Source organism: Urocampus carinirostris, chromosome 2 (genome assembly GCF_059441175.1).
Source record: "Urocampus carinirostris isolate Australia breed hairy pipefish chromosome 2, RoL_Ucar_1.0, whole genome shotgun sequence".
Taxonomy (NCBI): domain Eukaryota; kingdom Metazoa; phylum Chordata; class Actinopteri; order Syngnathiformes; family Syngnathidae; genus Urocampus; species Urocampus carinirostris.
Genome location: NC_142350.1, coordinates 10011843 through 10030952, shown reverse-complemented (window position 1 = coordinate 10030952; position 19110 = coordinate 10011843). Strand labels below are relative to the sequence as shown.

The 19110-nt window shown below is 38.2% G+C and overlaps 1 protein-coding gene and 1 long non-coding RNA gene across 4 annotated transcripts in view; one reads left to right on the top strand and one right to left on the bottom strand.

Annotated features, from left to right (window-relative positions):
* samd12 (sterile alpha motif domain containing 12) overlaps window positions 1–19110 on the top strand; it is a 136008-nt gene that overhangs the window by 2340 nt on the left and 114558 nt on the right. For all 3 annotated transcript variants that reach the window (XM_088328855.1, XM_088328856.1, XM_088328854.1), the window contains exon 2: window positions 17547–17752. In XM_088328855.1, the coding sequence (XP_088184981.1) occupies window positions 17547–17752 (206 nt within the window). The remainder of the gene's footprint in view (window positions 1–17546; window positions 17753–19110) is intronic.
* On the bottom strand, window positions 9318–10169 carry LOC148371003 (uncharacterized). The gene is made up of 3 exons (XR_015849745.1): window positions 10001–10169; window positions 9476–9532; window positions 9318–9362 (listed from the first exon to the last, which is right to left on the bottom strand). It is a non-coding gene; the product is annotated as an uncharacterized LOC148371003 (long non-coding RNA).

Genomic DNA, 19110 nt, shown 5'->3' with positions numbered 1-19110 from the left:
ATAAAATACAACGAAACCCTAAAAAATCACATAAAACTATTTAGAATTAGAAATGTCTCTATTTATATTTACAAAAATGTAGTAAAGATTGTTTACAACCAGATTAGACGTGGCACTCCAGGATGGACGTCATAAAGGACAGAAAAAATAATATAAAACATGATAAAAATTGGCTAAATATTTTGTGCAACTACGCATTAACTCTAATGCCACTTGAACAAGATTTTTTTTATTCCTTTTTTGTTCCCTCTGTGATGGCCGTGCAACAAATGACCTAAAATAGGCTAAAAATATTCCACTTGCATAAGCGCTGTTATTTGTGCACGTTATAACTATGCTGTCTTGGCTAACTGTTAAAAAAACTGGATTAAATATTTACACCGATTACAGTTATAGAAGTAAGAAGTTTACATGTTTTGTCTCAATGAACTCAACTTATTAAACTTTTTTTTCCCATTTTTTAGATGGTCTCTAGTTAAAACGTTTCACCCTAAAGCCCCCCCGGTGGAGTACACTGTCCGGCTCTCCGACACTTCAAAGTCGAATACGTCGCTTCTCGTATCATTTGCCGGAGAAAAATAACACCCCTCCGTTCCGTCGCAGTATTTTACCAAGCCCTCAGACGCGAAATATAGGTCAACTATTTCATTATTTATAACACATGAGAAGGCAATTTGGGTTTTGGAATATTGATGAGTGCTTCTGAATTTGCAGTTCTGTTGGGAGTAATGCTACAACAGTTTCCGTGTGATTGCACAAAACGGATACAAGACAAGGATAAGAGGTTCTGATGAGTTTTTCTCAAGTTCTACAAACGATGGAAAAACCTCTAAAGAACTCATTTAAGCATAGCTTTATCCGTTATAGTTAAATTGATATATTTATATCCAGTAGTTCTTTGTGGTTAATTGGGAGACAATATTCAAATTATCCATTAGTATACTGCTTGACCTTTGAAGCTAGAGTCATATTTGCTCTTCGTGAATTTCCATGACAACAACATTTTCCGTTAAAACTTGTAAGTGGAAATCACAACCCACACAAGTTCTTAGAGGGAAAGTATGTAATATTTAGCGCCTCCTAGTGGTACAGAAAAAAAATGTTCATTCGTTAATAAAATAAAACAAAAACATTGACAAAATACATAAACTATCATACCAATGTTAAAGAAATCATTAGTCACGAAACTTTTCGTTTAGTTTGTGGAATCCATAGGTAGACGTCGCCGCCATTTTTGTCTCCGGTCTCGCTGCTACGGGCACTCAAAGCGACCGAAACTCGCTATGTGTTTGGTGAAGCTCCCGTTTGTGCTGCAATGTGGACATACCACGAATTGAATTAATTTCCATATGTTTTTTGCCAAGTCTCGTAAGTAATGGAAATGCATATCCTGTTCATCCCATATTCACAAGTTTTACTTTAATTACGGAACGCCACCTTCGCTTATATTTGTTTTTGTCATATGTTTACGAGGGCGCAGTCATATGCTCAAAGAAAGTGCAGTTAAAGTGGCCGCAGTAACTTCACACTGGTAAATATAGACCCCCCTGTTTACTGTGGATATTTATGTAATTACTATAAAACAAATTAGACGTTATTATTTATACACATTAAATACGGGGATCCACTGCGTACACCTATCTCTGACGCCAAAGTGACCGAGGTCACGTCAGACAAAGTCGATGGCCAGAAGCTCATGATACCATATTCTATAATTGACGATAACCGACCCAACAGAAGCGTATTTAAAAAAAAAAAAAAAAAAAAAAAAAAAAACTTCCTGGAGAAAAAAACAACAACTTTGTTTCGGTTCCCATCGATCCTCTGGACCAGGGGTGTCACACAATAGAACAAACATTCTCTCGGGGGCCGGACTAGTAAATTAGAGAGAAAGAAAATGAAATAAGAGAAAGAGAGGGAGAGAAAAAGAGAGAAGGTGGGACAAAGAAAGGGAGAAAGAGGGAGATAGAGAGAGAGAAAAGAGAGAGAGAACGTGAGAAACAGAAGAGATAAAAAGAGAAATAGTGAAAGAGGGGGAAAGAAAGAGATATAAAGAAATCCAAAGAGAAATAGAAAGGGCGAAGGCGGTAAAAAGAGGAGAGGAAACCAAGAGAGAGAGAGAGAAAGAGAAAAGAGAGAAAATGGGAAAAAGGAAGAAAGAGCAAAAGAAGGTAAAAGACACAGAGGGAGAAAGAGACAAATAGAAACAAAGAAAAAGAGAGACAGAGAGAGAAAGAGAGAGGATGAGAGAGACACACAGAGAGAAAGAGAGAGAGAAAGAGAAAAATACAAGTACAGCGTCTTTGTGAGAGGCACCTGGATTTGGCAACATCGAGTGGACATGTATTAACCTGCAGCTCGTTTTTCTCTTGCGCTTCTCTTAGCGTTGTCTGGCGGGCCGAATTCAATTTTTTTTTGATTCAGGGCATGTTTTTTACATTGGAACAATTTTGCGGCACACCACTAACCAAAAACGTTATAAAATGGCATTGAGCAGTATGTTTAATTACAATATAATTTATAATTCCCCCTGTATTTACAGCACAGACACTTGACAATGACATAGTATTTGCAGATAATGATTTATAAATCTTTTATAAAATTTGAAATGTTAAAAAGTGACATTATATAATTTCTCACGGCACATCTGACAATCTCTCACGGCACACTACTGTGTCGCGGCACAGTGGTTGAAAAACACTGCCTTAGCAGGCCTGATCCGGCCCGCGGGCTGCCTGATTGACACCCCTGCTCTGGACGTTGAGTTGATCATGAAGCCACCAGCATGCCTTTATCCATCTCAAACATTTCTCCAAATTAGTTTTTGGCTGATGAAAAGGTACGAACCTCACCCCTACCAATCGTCCGGGATACCTCTGATCTCAATTACAAGTGTCCCAGAAACATCGCCCGACCGATTTGATACAGAACACTGTACGAGAGTGTGGCTCACATGTGCATTGTCTGTGACATAACTGACCTAAATCGGCAGCCACTGTCTGGTGTCTTACTCGTGTTCTGATGCCTATAAAGGAGAGCTGTTGGAGCTATGAATAAAGTGACACCTAGTGGTCAATTATTACATAATGTAAAACTTGATTGATTATGTATTATCGATTAACTATCACATTATTTGTTCCGTTTTTTTATCGATATAATATGAAGGTGATTGATTTTTTGTTCAATTCAATATTGCAATGTTAAAGTAGGCTGCACGGTTAACCAAAATCTAATCGATATCGATGTGACGTGGTGCGATTGTGTAATCACACTCCGTTATTTTCAAGGAGTTATAGTTTCATGTTTGGGTTTTTGTTCCCCCTTTTTCATTTGAGTGATGAAGTGTTTGACCAGCCAGAACAAAGCAGGACAATCAGAGGTTTTAATGGCACTAGCCAATAAAAGGCGAGGCAAAGTTTGCAAGTTGCACACGATAACAATAAATAGAATACATTTATGAGAAAATGTCACATTTAAATGCTGAGGTTTTTTTTTTGTATTTTGCTATTTTTACCATACTTTTCAAAAACATTACAAAGAAGTGCACATTATTTTAAATATGAAGGATGGATTGTAGAACCAACTACAAATGTATATCATTTGACCATTTTGTCATGTCCTGCACGGTTGTCATGGCGCCCAGCTGGCCCCGCCCCTTGACACCAGCTGAGACGCATTGGACTGATTGCTTTTGGAGTACTTAAACGCTCCTTTTGGAACTGCCCGTTGCCAGACCATTGCTTTACCTTGTTGAAGACCTGTTCATGCCTGTTTGATCTGAGTAATGCCTAGTTTGTAATTTTGATTGCCTTTAAACCCGTTTGTTTTGTTATTGGTTTGTTTGTGTGTTGGACAACTTTTATTTCCTAATTAAAGTGACAGATCGTCTACGCATATGAGTTCCGACTTCCTGCTTCCCGGTCCGTTTCCTGACACATTTATACATCCTTGAACTGGTGCATCCCCACGTTTTATTTAGATTGATGATCCATTTCAAATTAAGCCATGCAAGGCAACTACCTGCTATCGAGGGCATTCGGGATTCAGTGTCTTGCCCAAGGACACTTCGACAAATAAAACAAAGGAGCCGGGAATCAAACCTGTTACCAAGCGCTCTACCTCCTGAGCTAATGCCCCCTTTGAAAGAACATACTCAGAGAAACTCTTAAAAACCTCAAAATCATTTTTTAAGCAACATCTTTCAAAACATATCTAGAACGCCTATTTCATGGTTATACCTAAAGACTGATGCAGCTATCGGTTAGTTAGTGTGTAAAAGGGAAAGGTGTAAAGCACATTGTAAAGCGCTTTGGGAGGTCTTCATTGACTTGAAAAGCGCTATATAAATGCAAAACATTTACATTTAAAAAATGTCATTTTAAAGGGCTATATTCATTTAATTTTTCCGGTTTCTTTTAAACACACTTTTCACAGGAAGTACAAATAAATACATATTTATTTTCAATATAAAATAAACAATAATATAAAAAAATACATGTAGGATAATATGTAATTTTTAAGGCATTTTCTGTTTGTTTTTTTCAACATGTTACCTAGTGTTTACTATGTTTGTGTATTGTAATGCTAAATCTATTTCACCCTGGTCATCCTGGAAGGGGGATTGCAACTTTTGAGGCCCCTTCTCAAGGTTTCTTTTTTCCTCACGCTGAGGTTTTGAGCTGTTCCTTGCCCGGATGTTGGTTTAAGATCAGGTAATTGTGTAATTGTAATCCTGTGCAGTCCTTTGAGACGTTTTTGTGATTAAGGGCTGTATAAATTATTGTGGCTTGACTTGACTTGTCTTTTTATCCAAAGATTACAAAGAAGTGCCTATATTGTATTTACACTAGATTTTGAAATACAAATATGAAGGTGGAATTTTATAAAAAGTTAATACTTTGACCAGGTTCTCCCTCCCCCAAATATAAAATGATTAATCCTTATGTTCCAGAATAAAACTGATGTAAAATATCCATACCCAGAGAGTGAAATATATCATATTTGAACATAAAAATAAACGAGATGGCCAAAGCTCTTGATGCAAGCATCAAGAAGGAGCCTCAAAGTGCAGCCCGAGTCTAGCCCAAGCGCTTGTTTACGCCCGTGGCTGATTTTGTTCATTTGCATCAAACCTCCTTAATATCCTGCTCGTCCTGCCTGTGCAGCCATTCAGAAAAGTCATTCCAGATCCATTCCCAGATTTAACACAGCAATAGAATTAGGGGAATGAAAAAACTATCATTACAGCGGGCGATATCGGATTACATCTGTTGAGCTGTAACGACTGTAAGGAGCATCTCCTCGGCTTTGTGGGAAAAATAAAATAAATTGCATTAGGATGATTGAGGACGAAGTAAATGTCACGGCAAAGAATTACGCCGTCTTCCCTGGGGTGGGCTTATCGCAGTTAAGTGTGGCCTTGTGAAGTAGGGCTCGATGAAATCGACGACGACAGCCTTTGCGTGCAGGAGCAAATGTTAAAAAATGTACGTCTGTATTAAAAAGGATTGTTTATGTTCTGTTTGTGTCCCCCTGTTCCCTAAACACAAAACATGGCCATGTTAGTTATTGTGTTACATCCCATTTTCCTCCTTTTCATGATGCTCCAGGCCAGTTTATTGCACTGTTTTACCACAAAACTACTTTATTGTGGCAACTCTAAAATGTGTTAATCTACCTCGTAACACACCCTCATGCTATCACAAATTATATTTTTTGTTCTACATCTAAATGTAGCTGTTCCTTCTTTTTCCTGGGAAGCTGATTATTTTAAAGTTTAGTAGAAACTCAAAACAAGGAGAGAACACATCAATGGATTTTGAACTTGCAACGAGAACAGGGAGAGAGCCCAAACATCAGATAATAAATTCCAACCTGTTTTAAAATCCCTTCTCTAGGAATTGTCTTTTTATTAAATTCACAAGGTTACAAAAGCAGATCCATCCTAAAGGGTGCAAAATCAAAGAACAGCAACATGATAGGCTGTTGTAAACAGTTCATAATAGTCAAAACACCGAACAATAGTACACAACAATGGTCAAAAACGAACTGGTATCCTATGGAATCTGCTTTCTTGGTGTCAGAATTAACTTATCAAAAGGAAAATGAAATGTGGAGTGGAGTTGCCAAGACCACAGCAGATGAAAATGCTGATTTTTTTTCAAAATGAGATCCAAATGTCCATGATTTGCAGAAGAAATTTCAAGTGTGGACTCATCAGACCGCAGCAGATGAAGAAAATATCAAGTCATGTTTATTTGTATAGCCCTTAATCACAAAGAGTCTCAAAGGGCTGCAAAGATCATCACTATTGCAAACTACTGACTATTATTACACCATGATCTAAAACCTACATAAGGGCAAGGAAAAACTTAAAAACCTCAACATGAAGAAACCTTGAGAAGGGACAGCACATGAGATAATCCCCCCTTCCAGGATGACCAGGCTGCAATGGATGTTACAATAACAAATAATACACATATATTGTCAACATAAGATATAGCTTATTCATATGCTATAGAATAGAAGTGTGTTTTAAGCTTAGATTTAAACATTTCCACTAAGGTTGCAGATCGAATCTCAGGGGGAAGAGCATTCCACAGCACCGGAACCCGGATGGAGAACGCTCTCGAACCTGCGGAGCTCTTCTTGGCTCTTTAGATCACTAGTAGACCAGCATTTTCAGAGCAAAGGCTCCGGACCGGAACAAGTCCATGCATGATTTTGTTGACTACCAACAGAACCTTAAAATCACGTCTTAAGCTAAAAGGGAGCCAATGCAGTTAGCTAAAATCGGGGTGATGTGATCAAACTTTCTTGTCTTAGTTAAAAGCCTTGCTGCAGCATTTTGTACCAGCTGAAGGCTCTTGATTTTGGACTTCGGGAGACCGGAGAGTCGTGCATTACAGTAATAATTTATTTTCTCCAAAAACAACCAAACGCACATGATTTACTACAGAAAATTCAAATTTGGGCTCTTCAGACTGCAGCAGATCAAAATGATGATTAATTCTGACAAAAAAATCAAAACTTCCACTTTTTGCAAAATAAAATACAAATTTGAACTCGTCAAACAGCAGCAGGTCCAAACACCCATGATTTGCAAAAGAACATTAGTATATTAACTTTTTATTTATTATTATTCAGCCAGTATCAACCATCAACATGATATCTACCGGAAAACATTTTGTCACGCAAAGCTATCGACGTGACTCGTCGCCTTCGCCGTGTTTTTGGACCCAGCACTGCTGTGTTGGGAGTCATTAGGTGACCAAACCCCCCAATTCCAACCCTTAATGCCGAGCGCCAAGCAGGGAGGCAATGGGTACCAATGTTGACCTCCCAGTCTCGGAGCGGGCGCCCTACCATCTAGGCTACCGAGCTGGTAACTCGTCACACCAACAGCAGATTCAAATGGTAATTATTTGCAAGTAGACTCATTTGACCACAGCAATTCCAAATCCCCATGATTTCCAAACAAAAAGTAAAATATGGACTCGTTAGAGCACAGTAGACATCTTCTATCAGGGAACAACTTGTTTATCTTCGCCAAACTTCATTCCATGCCATGTGCGGCCTGCTCATAGCAAAAACTGCAGAAAAATTCAAAAAATAAAATAAAAATGAACTTTAAATATATATATTTTACATCCATCTACAAAAGCTTCTATTTTCTTAAAACACTTTTTAAAGAAGTTTTTTTTCCTCTCATGAATATTCAAATACACTGTTCCAAAGTTGTAACCTAAATCAATCTATTTATGTACCTTTTCTGCTACCTGGATGTGAAGTGAGAGAGCTTCTCAGTGATTCATAGTTTACTGTGTTTTAACATTTAGCTCTGAGTGGGCCTTTATTTTCCTACTGGCTGTACCTCACTGACTTAGATGTTTCTTATTGAATGCCAAATAAATCAATAAAACCATGTATCAGGCAGGACTCCTAAAAATTTACCTTCGACTAAGGGAATTGTGGTGAGAGTGGGACTCTGTAAAAACCTAGAAAATACAATTCAAATTAACTAACTAAAAACTGAAGTCAAAAAGGAAAAATAATACAGGAGACCCCAGGATACGTCTAAAATTTCAATTATGAGGTGGATATTGAAAAGAGAAATTGCAAAGTCAAATTACCATAATAGGGGATAGAAACTAATGGTAACTACCTAAGGCCTTGTGAACCCCTGGTAACCTAGATTCAAGTCAAGTGAAGTCACATTTATTTGTATAGCCCTTAATCACAAAATGTCTCAAAGGACCGCACAGGTTACATTTACACCATGCCCTGATCTTAAACCAACATGTGGCCAAGGAAAAACTCAAAAACCTTAGCATAGTAATATGTTTCACGTGTAACTGAAAAGACAGGTTAGGGTCAAATAGCACCTACATTTTTGACTGAGTCACTATGGGCGATATTAGTCAAGTGAAGTCAAGTCAAGTCATGTTTATTTGTATTGCCCTAAATCACAAAGAGGTGCAGAGCAGTGTTTGAGAACAAATCACACCAATGAGCTGCACAAACAATGAACATCCCGTTTTTTTCTGGGTTAAAGCGCAAAAGTTTAAGTGAGATTCATCTTTGGATCTCAGTGAATTTTCTATGAGCCGTTAGAGGTCCGCTGCAGAGGTTTTGCCGGACAATCCTACTGCAAAGACCTAGGACAGTTGGGTGTGACAGGAGCAGCCAAGAAGAAAGCCATTAAATCCACTAGCCACTAATTGGCTATGGCTCAAAAGGGCAGATCTGTGGGCTGTTACTGGGATGCGAGAGTGTCTTATGTTGCGAGACCTGAAAGACTCAATGAACCGAAGATGCGTCACAGTTGCATCCAGGAGATGTTCCTTACAAGTCAAGTATCTCAATACATCAGGCCTCCAAATCTCCACAACTAAAGGGAGCAGTTGTTTCCAGTGGCAGATAAATTGAGTGGCCATTTACATAGCAATGGAAAAAAATATTATTCTTGCAGATAATATCACCAAGCGGAAGCATATAAACACTTAAAATAAGGGGGGAAAGTACAGAGCCCTATGGAACGCCACAGGTGACTTTATAATATTCGGTGGTCAGATTGCTGTAGATAACACCTTGTGTCCTGTCTGACTGGTAGGACTTAAACCACGAGACTAGAGTTCCTGAGATACCGATCCATTTTTCCAGACAAACAAGTAATATGTTGTGGTCCACAGTATCAAAAGCAGAACTGAGATAATTTGGGATTATTTTCACTAACAGCAATACTCTTAGAGAAAAACTATGCTTTAGCTGAGGCAAAAGCTACTTTATAATTCAGCAACCTGTTGCACCAGGCTTGTCAGCAAACCTCAAGCTTTGTAGTGCGCCTTTTCCGTTCAAGTTTCCTGCAACATATTGCAAATAGTTAAAAACAATGAAATTACAGAGTAATATAAAGTAATTACTACTTATTTGTAATAATAATTCATTTAATTATGTAACATTAAAATAAACATACACATAAAGGTGTGACATGACCTGGTACAGTGGAGTCAATGGGTGGATCATATGGGGCCTGTGGATCAAAATTTCAAACTGATTTTAAAACTTCCACTTGTGAGCATTGTCATGCCCTTAGAAGATTTAATTGCTTTTTCGCCTCCTTATCATTAATGTCACAATTGTCAATAGGTTATGACCATATTCCTTAGCAGGGGTAACAATTTGTGTCTTCTTCATATTTCTTGATAACAAAAGTTTCATTTCCACGATAACCATGTACAAGCCTTGGACCCATTGCAGTACATACAAAAATATTTTAAACTGAGTGAATAGAGAGAAAGGCATTGTGGGAAGTAATTAAGCGAATGGCATATCAAAATGTTCATGATGCCATGACTCAAAGTTGCAGAAGAACAGCATTTTCCTTGACATTGACCAATAGCAGGCAAGTACCTTAGACAAGCTCTTGGGTGCGCAAAACAAGTCGTAGTTGATGTTGTAAATTGAGGAAAATGCCGTAAAGAGAGGCTGAAAGACTTACCTTATTCCACACAGCATAATGAAAACGTCATAAGGCGGGGTCGCTATATCCATGGGGGTCTTCTGTATCGAATGCAGCACTGCAGTCACTTTATTTCTCCCAAATTTTCAAGCGAATTCCATTTAGAACTTCAATGTGTCTCCCGCCCCCAGCTCATAGAGATCCCTATTCCAAGTCCTCAAGGCTGACAGCTGAGAAGACACAGCCTTCTCATTACTTAAATTCACGTCACCTTCTCGTTATAGTTTGTATTTTTTTTCTCCTCCTGGAGCTGTCGCTTCACACCTCCGTGTCTGGTCGCTCACTTCCCTCCTCGCATGCATGACTGTTATTCACATATGCACGCACACGTTTGCAGCAAGCAATCAATATTTGAGCCCGAATTCCCACGGAATGCAGTCATTGGGGTTTGTAAAGTCACTTCGCCCCTAATAAATAACGAGAAGTCTGTATGTTGACAGAGTCCTTTGTCGTGTGTCAGCGTTCTTATTCAGTACAAAGCGTGAATATCGCACCTGCTTGTCACACTGGCTGGAAACATTTGTGAAAAAAATACTGTATGTGTATTTACATCTTCTTAGTTAACCCTGGAAGCATCCATCAGTCATTTTACAATTCAAAACTATTAGTTATTAGTTTATCACAATTTAAGGGAAAATATTGTATAAGGATTGATCATTAGCTCCTTAATATCTATCAGTCATTTTTGAGGTTAGGTGACTAGAGTTATTGGTGTTTGGTATCAGTACTTTAAAGTTGTCCGTATCAGTCTGAAAAATACACAAAATCCCAGGTTACTTGTATTAGTTTGGAATCGATAAATGAAAAGAGTTCAGTTTAATATGCAATACTTGTTATTATCATTTTTATCCCAGAGTGATCTAAGCACTAGCAAGTATCAATACCACAGGTACTTCTTATACATAGAATGACAGACAGAACCTATTTCAAATATTGTCTTCTCCATTTTCAGTCTTTAACTTTCTGTTTTTTCTCCCCAAAAAGTTCCAACTCATTGGCAGAATTTTTTGGGGGTTCTGTTGTTGTTTTTTTAATAGTAGAATTGTCTATATTGTCATTGATATTGACGTCGTGAAACATTGTGGACAACAAGATAAGACATAGCTCTCAAGGGTAAACATGTCATAAAGACTTAAAAGAGAAATATAAGACTGTCAGAATGAATAGGCAAAATATTTACAACGTCAGGTCGTGTTTTTGTATAGCTCTTAATCACAAGGAGTCTCAAAGGCGTGCAAAGACCACAGACTATTGCAAACTACAGACTAGTACAACAACACGTTTTAATACTACAAAAATAATACAGTAAAACTACAACAATACAACAGTAATATTACAAAATACGACAGTGAAACTACAAAAATACTTCAGTTATATTACAATACAAAAATACAGCTAAGGAAATGCTACAAAAATACTATAGTAATACTACAACATACATACTAGAGTAATACTACAAAACACGACAGTAATACTACAAGAAATGTACAGTAAAACTAGATTTTTTAAAAAGGGACAACGAAAGAACAAAAATTGACCAGCTAATGACCAAAAGCAAACAAAAATTGACCGGGAAACAACCAAAAAAAATAGCAAGAAACGACCAAAAACAAACAAAAAATAACAAAACAGGTTTTAACCCTTGTTTTGTGTGCTTTTTTTTCTTATTTTTCTACCCATTTCCTGTATTTTTTGTTCTTTTGTTTCTTATTAAAACATTTTTTCTATTTTTCCAGGGAGTGCTGAGATACTGACCCTATAATAATAGTGCAATGAAAGGATAGTATTTTGTAACAATAGTACAATGAAAAGTAGGGCAATAACATAAGCAGCAACAAAAGATCCCAAATAAGTCGCAAGGTATACAATTTCACAGTTTTGCATTTCTGTTTTGGGTGGTGCTGGCCCTGGGGAAGATATTGTCTCTGGGCCTATTAGACCTTTTTTATAGGACCTAAAGTGCCTACCAGAGGGCAACAGGTGAAAGAGGTGGTGGATGGGGTGAAAAGTTTCGGTTATAACGTGGACGGCTCTGCAGCGGTATCGCGAGCCGGCAATGTCCTCCAGACTGGTGTTGCATAATTTGTTATTAGCATATTTTATCATTATGGCTTCACAGTTAACCGAAATCTGATCAATATTGCGATGTGATGTTGCACGACTGTGTCATCGCAAGACACTGCTGTTTTTTGAGGATTTATAGTTCTTTTTTCATGTTTTTTTCCCCACTTGTTATAGAATAGAATAGAATATACCTTTATTGTCATTGTTACAAATGGGCTAACATATTGTGACAACGAAATTGGGCATGACACTCCAGTTTTACACATAGTGAGGGTATGAGCAAGAAGATAAAGGAACAGAGAAGATAATGTTATAAAACAAGGGGAATAAGGCTATAGTTATCATTTACATGGTATTTACACAACAACAATGTCAGCATGTGGGATGTTACATACAGGGTTGTCGTGATAACGTTGTATCGTAACGGTAATATGAGTGATGGAGTGTTTGGCCAACCAGAATTGTCAGCGTCCGGGAGCAGGCCAATCAGAGGCAAAGTTTAACGGCACAAGCCAATACAGTCGAGGAAAAGTTTGCGAGCGGCACGTTATGCATTACACCCATCGCAACTCTAACAAAGCTTCCCAGAATAGGTGGCTGTTTTATTAAGGTTAAAGAATACCACTATGATTAAGTTTTTTACAAAAAACAAAACAGAAATGGCACTTTTCTTTTAAAATGAAATATTCTGTCGAATTTGCAATATTGGTCTGAAAAATCGCAATTGACTTTTTTTTTTCTTCAAAAGTGTGCAGCCCTAATTACTATTATATTTTGCAGTATTGTCAGGCTGCACATGAAACATGGTTAACAATTCAATTCAAATCATTTTTTAAGTCCATGTCGCACGACTACTTAATCAGCACATTTAATTTCCAGTTCTTTTAAGGCTGCAAGCTCTAAGTGAAGGTGAGGCTTACATTTATCAAACATTCATCAACTTTAAATCCCTTTTGCATTATAAAACTGTGAAGAGAAGACGAGACGGAGGCAGACACTGCTGTCTGCCTTCCCCCAATGCGTAATGCAAGGGATGGTTGAATGATGAATGCATCGCTGCTATTTTTAGCAACCGCCGCCGATTCTTAAAAAGAACATCTCATAGCCCCTCCCCTCCGCCCACACTTCTCGTTATAGAACCCAGGGCAATGGAACCTGTCTTCCATCTCTACGCCACCTCCACTGATCGTCTTAATTCCTGTCATCATCTCGTCATCCTTTTTCGATCCTTTTAAAGGGAGAGGGTAATTTCTCCTTTGTGCCATTGTGCATCAATCACAATCTCTTCCTTTGAGTGGAGGTGAAGAGTGGAGATGGAAGAGGGAGCAAATGTTCCGTGCCAAGCATTTTAATCGCGTTCAGAAGCTCGTATATATTCTCGATAGCGCCTCAGTGGAAGGAAGCGGAATGCAAACAGCAACGATTGCGGTTTTCCTCTCTTGGGGGCAAACTATCTTTTCATTGTGTTCTCTTGGTTGTTAAACACTGGCCAAGTATACTGGATTTAGATTCGATGATACCCGGTCTAAATTGTCATGCCGGCTATGTAATGTGCTTTTTGTTGAATTACCTAGAATTCTACTTAGAAATATACTAGTGTGGAACAATACTGTTAAATCCAGAGGTGGGTAGTAACAGAGTACATTTACTCCGTTACATTTACTTGAGTACGTTTTGGGAATTGAACTTCTAGGAGTAATTTTAAATCCCTATACTTTTACTGAAGTAAATCTGTGAAGAAAAAAAAGCGTACTTTTACTCCGCTACTGTACATTAGGCAACACTGAAGTCATTATTTCATTGCTTAACAAATCCTCTGCACATAAGTACGCGTCTGTCTGTCTCCGCTAAGACGCATTTATTTTGACGCAGAACTCTGCCAGGCTTTACCATGTTTAACCAATCAAACGTAGCAGCCTCATCACGCGACAATATTCAACTCCAGCGGGGGGAATTTTGTGTTTGGATGGAACAGATCGAAAATGTCGCTTAGCAATACTGACTATGACACAGAGGAGGAGGAGCACCCCTGGCCTCACATCAAAAGCATGTTCCCCTTAAAAAGGGTGCCAAACACCAGCTACAATATGCAATGTCTCCTTTTTGGAGTTAATGGGCTAGCATGTTGTTCTGCGGAGCCTGTTGAGATAAAAATGCGATACTTGGTACTAGATGTGCTTAATTTTTTTATTTTCATCCATCCATTCATTATCTGCACAGCTTATCCTAAGTAGGGTTGCAGGGGTGCCAGAGCCCGCCCCAGCTATCTTTGGGCAGTGGGCAGGGGACACCCTGAACCGGTTGCCAGCCAGTCGCAGGGCACACAAAAACAGACAACTCATTGACACCTAGGGCGAATTTGGACCGACCAAACAACCTGACACTCATTTTGAAATGTGAGAGGAAACCCACACGGGCATGGTGAGAACATGCAAAACCCACATAGGGAGGCTCCAGTGGCTGGACTTGAACCCTTAACCTCCGCACTATGGGTCTGCGCACTAACCACTGCGCCGCCATTTATTCATGTCAATTATTTCAATCTACTTTTAAATTAAATGTATTTTCTGTTGATTGGATGGACTTTGATAATTTGATGATCTGATTGGTTGTTTTAAAACATCAATATATACGACTTTGCTACAGTTACTCAGTACTTGAGTAATTCTTTCACCAAGTACTTTTTTTTACTCAAGTAAGTATTTAGATGATTACTTTTACTTCTACTTGAGCAATGTTATTCTGAAGTAACAGTACTTTTACTTGAAGAAAATATTTGGCTACTCTACCCACCTCTGGTTAAATCATTGTGGAAGACAATTTATTCACTGAAATCATTTGACAGCTAATACACAGAAACACTGCAGTTTGTACTGAAATGAACCACAGGGTCCTTGGTATTTTAATAGAATTTATGGTTGGATAAATATCAATATTGTATTAACAAAAATGTCATGATTACCGATGTAACTCACCTGCGCTCAGTTGGCGCCAAGTGGCGCGGGTTCTGATTGGCTCCCTGTCAGTATTTGAACCGAGTCCAGTCAATCCCCTGTTGTCAATCCGTCTGCAAATCTCCGCGTATACAATGCAAGCCTTTTTCGACTCTAACCCCCGCCTGTCCCGTTTTTGCTCCCGTTTGTCTCCGGCTGCAACCTGTTTTGATCCCGATCACGTCTGCGGTCCCGTCCTGGTTTACGACCAGTGTTCCCTCTAAGCTGCGCGCGTGCGCAATTGCGCACTGCTCGCACATTCTCAGCGCACAAGAAAATCTAGCCAGCGCACAAGGGAACTATACGGCTATTCAGGTTGTTTTTGCTTCTTTAATCCCAACATGACCAAATATTATGTAAAATTATGCACAAAACGACTTAAAGGAAGGGGGGAATAGAACAAAAAAGAAAAAAATACCAAAATGAAAAAAATAGTAAAAAGCTGAGAAAAAAGGAAGAGAAAAAAGAAGGAAAAATTTAGAATAAAGACTGAAAAAAAGAAAGGAAAGAAATGAAGGAAAAAAAGATAAAAGTAACAGCTCGGAAAAGATAAACACAAAGAGATGTTTTTAAAGGAATTTTAAAAAAAGTTGAAAAAAAAAGAAGAAACAGTTTGTGTTGCATTCAAATAATTTCCAATTATATCAAGTGAATCTTGTTGCCAACATTGTACTTCCACAAAAAATTGTGATTAAGTACAGTTCTGTATCTTACAACCGACTAAATAAGCCGCCAAAAATGTTAATATTATGCGACAAAATATATGAGCAAATAAAAAGAAATGGATATCTTGTGAAAGAATTGTAAGAACAAACGACGTCTTTAGGCCGTATAACCTTTACAATAGTACATGAGTCAATTCATTCAAAAGATAAAAATAATTTTGCATTGCCGGAAACTCAGCAAAATGTAACTTGATGTCAAGTTTTGGACATGTTTGATAATTAATTATCTTGGCACACTTGGGATTATGGTTGCTCACTGTTGTTTCAAGCGTGGCTCACCGACTTTGTGTGAACGCTCAGACCCGTAAGGAAAATTAGAGGGAACATTGTTTACGACCCCTTTTTGTTCCCGACTACATCTACTCCCGTTCTGGCTTACGACTCGATTCCGACCCGACCACGTTTTGCTCTCCAGTCCCGGCTACTGACCAGTTTTTCCGCCCCTGACACCGCCATCGCTCGCTACGGAAGATCCACTTCCGTGTTCGGATCACAATCCGATTTGCATCCCGTGCCCAACGAACACCGGATCGTGGGCGCAGTCCTTCCTCTCTCTTTCAATAAAACTTGTGGTAAACATTACGCAAGTGGGTCCTGCTTCTGTTCTGGTCCTGACAAAAAGAGCTAATGGGAGGGAGTGCTACATAAATATGCAAAAGCTTTTGTTGAATTATTTAGAAACAATACAGTAAAACATTGTCTTGTTCTGTTGACAAATATTCATTTTATTTTCAATCAATCAACACAAACACACACAACAAAGGTTGAGATAAACTACAGTGAAGGGGAAAACAAAATGATGGACAGCGTATTAAATTTGTATTTTCAGTTTGTTACTAATATTATCGTTAGTATTTTTATGATTGTTTTCCCACCTACTAATCTTCAAAATGTTCCCTGATTCATGTAATAAAATGTGTCTATCTCTACAAAACAAAACATTAGTCGAAATCTTGCATCCCTCTTTTTTATGTCGTTTGTTCAGTGTGTCCAAGTAAATGAAAATGAAATGCAGCTTGTCCGATTAATAGTCTGACATAACTCATCTACCTGTTAAGAGTTTTAATGTGCGAGTGTCAAAGTTAAATAGGTACGTTTTTTTCTTCTTCCTCAATGAATCTGATGTTGCTTCGAAGGAATGTACAGACAATGGCAATTTCAACACTACACGGATGTAGCCTTTAATTTTGGACACAGAAAAATTTAAACACCTTTACTTTAGTCTTTAAAAAAAGAATACGCAGGCTTTGTACTTATTTGTCCTAATTCTGCCGTTATTTGTCCCTTTAAAGAGATAAAGAAAAGATGAAGGCATACTTTACTTGTGATTCAGTGAAAAAGTATGTTTATATACCATACCTGTCAACCTGTACGGTTTTGCCGTACAAAGTACATTTTTTTATGCATTTTAAGACGAGTACGACGTACAAGGATATCTGTACGGAAAAACGCAAATTTGTCAATGATGGGTACCATGTTCTTTGTCCTTTTCTAGTGGTAAGATTTAGTATTACATGTTTTGTAGTTATAACCGTGTCAGTCCAATTTTAATATTAAATCAATTTGGAACCGTATTAGTCGTCAGATTTGTGTCTTTGTTTGTGTCTTTTGTTTTAACATACAATTTATGTGTATGTTTTGTATTGTTTTGCTTCAAAACAATATAGTTATAAAACTCATATGTGTTTTTTCTCTTACAGGCAATTATTTAGACATGAATTTCTTTTTTTTCTTTGCTTTCAGCTGTTCATTGCAACCTGAGCCAGAATGGCATCGCCCGACAGATGTACCCGAAGGATGTGGAATCGCAGCCGGAGGAAGAGGAAGAGTCTGTGGACGGGCCACCGCTGATGGACGATGACATTCCGAGCTATCGCGATATAAGCCCGTCCATTTTTCAGCGCCGATTGCCGCCGCATCGATCGGTGTCCGAGTCGGAGCTCTCACGGGTGAGAAACCTATAACATTAATTCACAAACGACTACTAGCACAGGGGTGGGCAAACTCTAAAGAAGGAAGAAGGAGTCTGCAGGGGTGCTTGCTAAAAATGCTCCACAGTGACTTTTTACTATCAACCAATAAGCACAACTCAGGGTTCCTACGGGTGCTTGAAATGCTTGAAAATCCTTGAATTTTAATGTTCTGATTTCAAGGTTTGGGTGAAGTGCTTTTAAATGCTTGACATTTTTAACATCTTTCTCGGCAGTCTGACTCAATAAAACCACACATTAAATAAGGAAAACAAAAAAAAAACGGCAGCTGGAATTAGTTCGTATGGCGTTGTCATGTGGAACGTCATAGCATCCTAGCATAGCGCCTAAGAGGTACATCAGACAGGCTGTTGTTTTAATGACAATGGCTAGAAAATGGAAAATACAAACAGTGACTAAAACGTGGGAAAAGATTTGGCACATAGCATGCTGTAAAGTATGCAAAAGAGATACAACTCTTTGCAATGGAAGAGTTTGCTCTCTTCAGTCATTCATAGGTAATTCACAGAAATAACTGTCTTCACGATGATTTTTTTCTGTGTGCTACAAGTTACATCTAACCAGAGCACCATGAAATGATAAAATGTGTTTGTGTATCAATTAGGGACATTTGAGGGCCAGGTAAAAATTAAGGTAGCATCTCCCAGTGGTAAATTGTAATGGTAAGAATTTCCTGCAACTAAAAAATGTAAGCTGCATATTAAACTTTGACCCAACACTTGTATGAAGAGAGATTTAACTCAAAAATATTTTCATGCGTGTTGTTCAGATCCACAAGTGTATTTGCGGTATACACAAGATCTATTATTCGTATTTTGATAAATGCACAGCCAAGAATAAAAATTGCATATGTAAAAACAATATATATTTGTGGCTCTGCAACATACAACATTCACACCGGATTTCTTCTTCTAATGATACTGGAGAAATTGAGAAAAATGTGCTTGAAATCGGGCATTACAAAGGGTTATGAACCCTGACAACTGGTTTGTGAGCTTGTTAAATTCTATCAATGGGGACACATAACTAGCACTCGTTTAAAATGTATTTGAAGCTACATGCAGCTTATAATTACCTTCATGATCGATCTGCTGCCTTTCCAATCTTGTCGGTTCACTTTCCATTTTTGCTTTTCGCCCACTTTTTTGATGAAGGGCTCAAATGGAAACTTGAGACTGATGGCAAACAAAACTAAAAAGTAAAGGTTTGATGGTACTATGGGTTCCATCTGCGGAAGCCTCACTGTTGTTCCAGTCACCAAGGTGGGAACTGATGTCGTACTTTCAACAATGTTAAATGTGGTGTCAGTCTGCCAT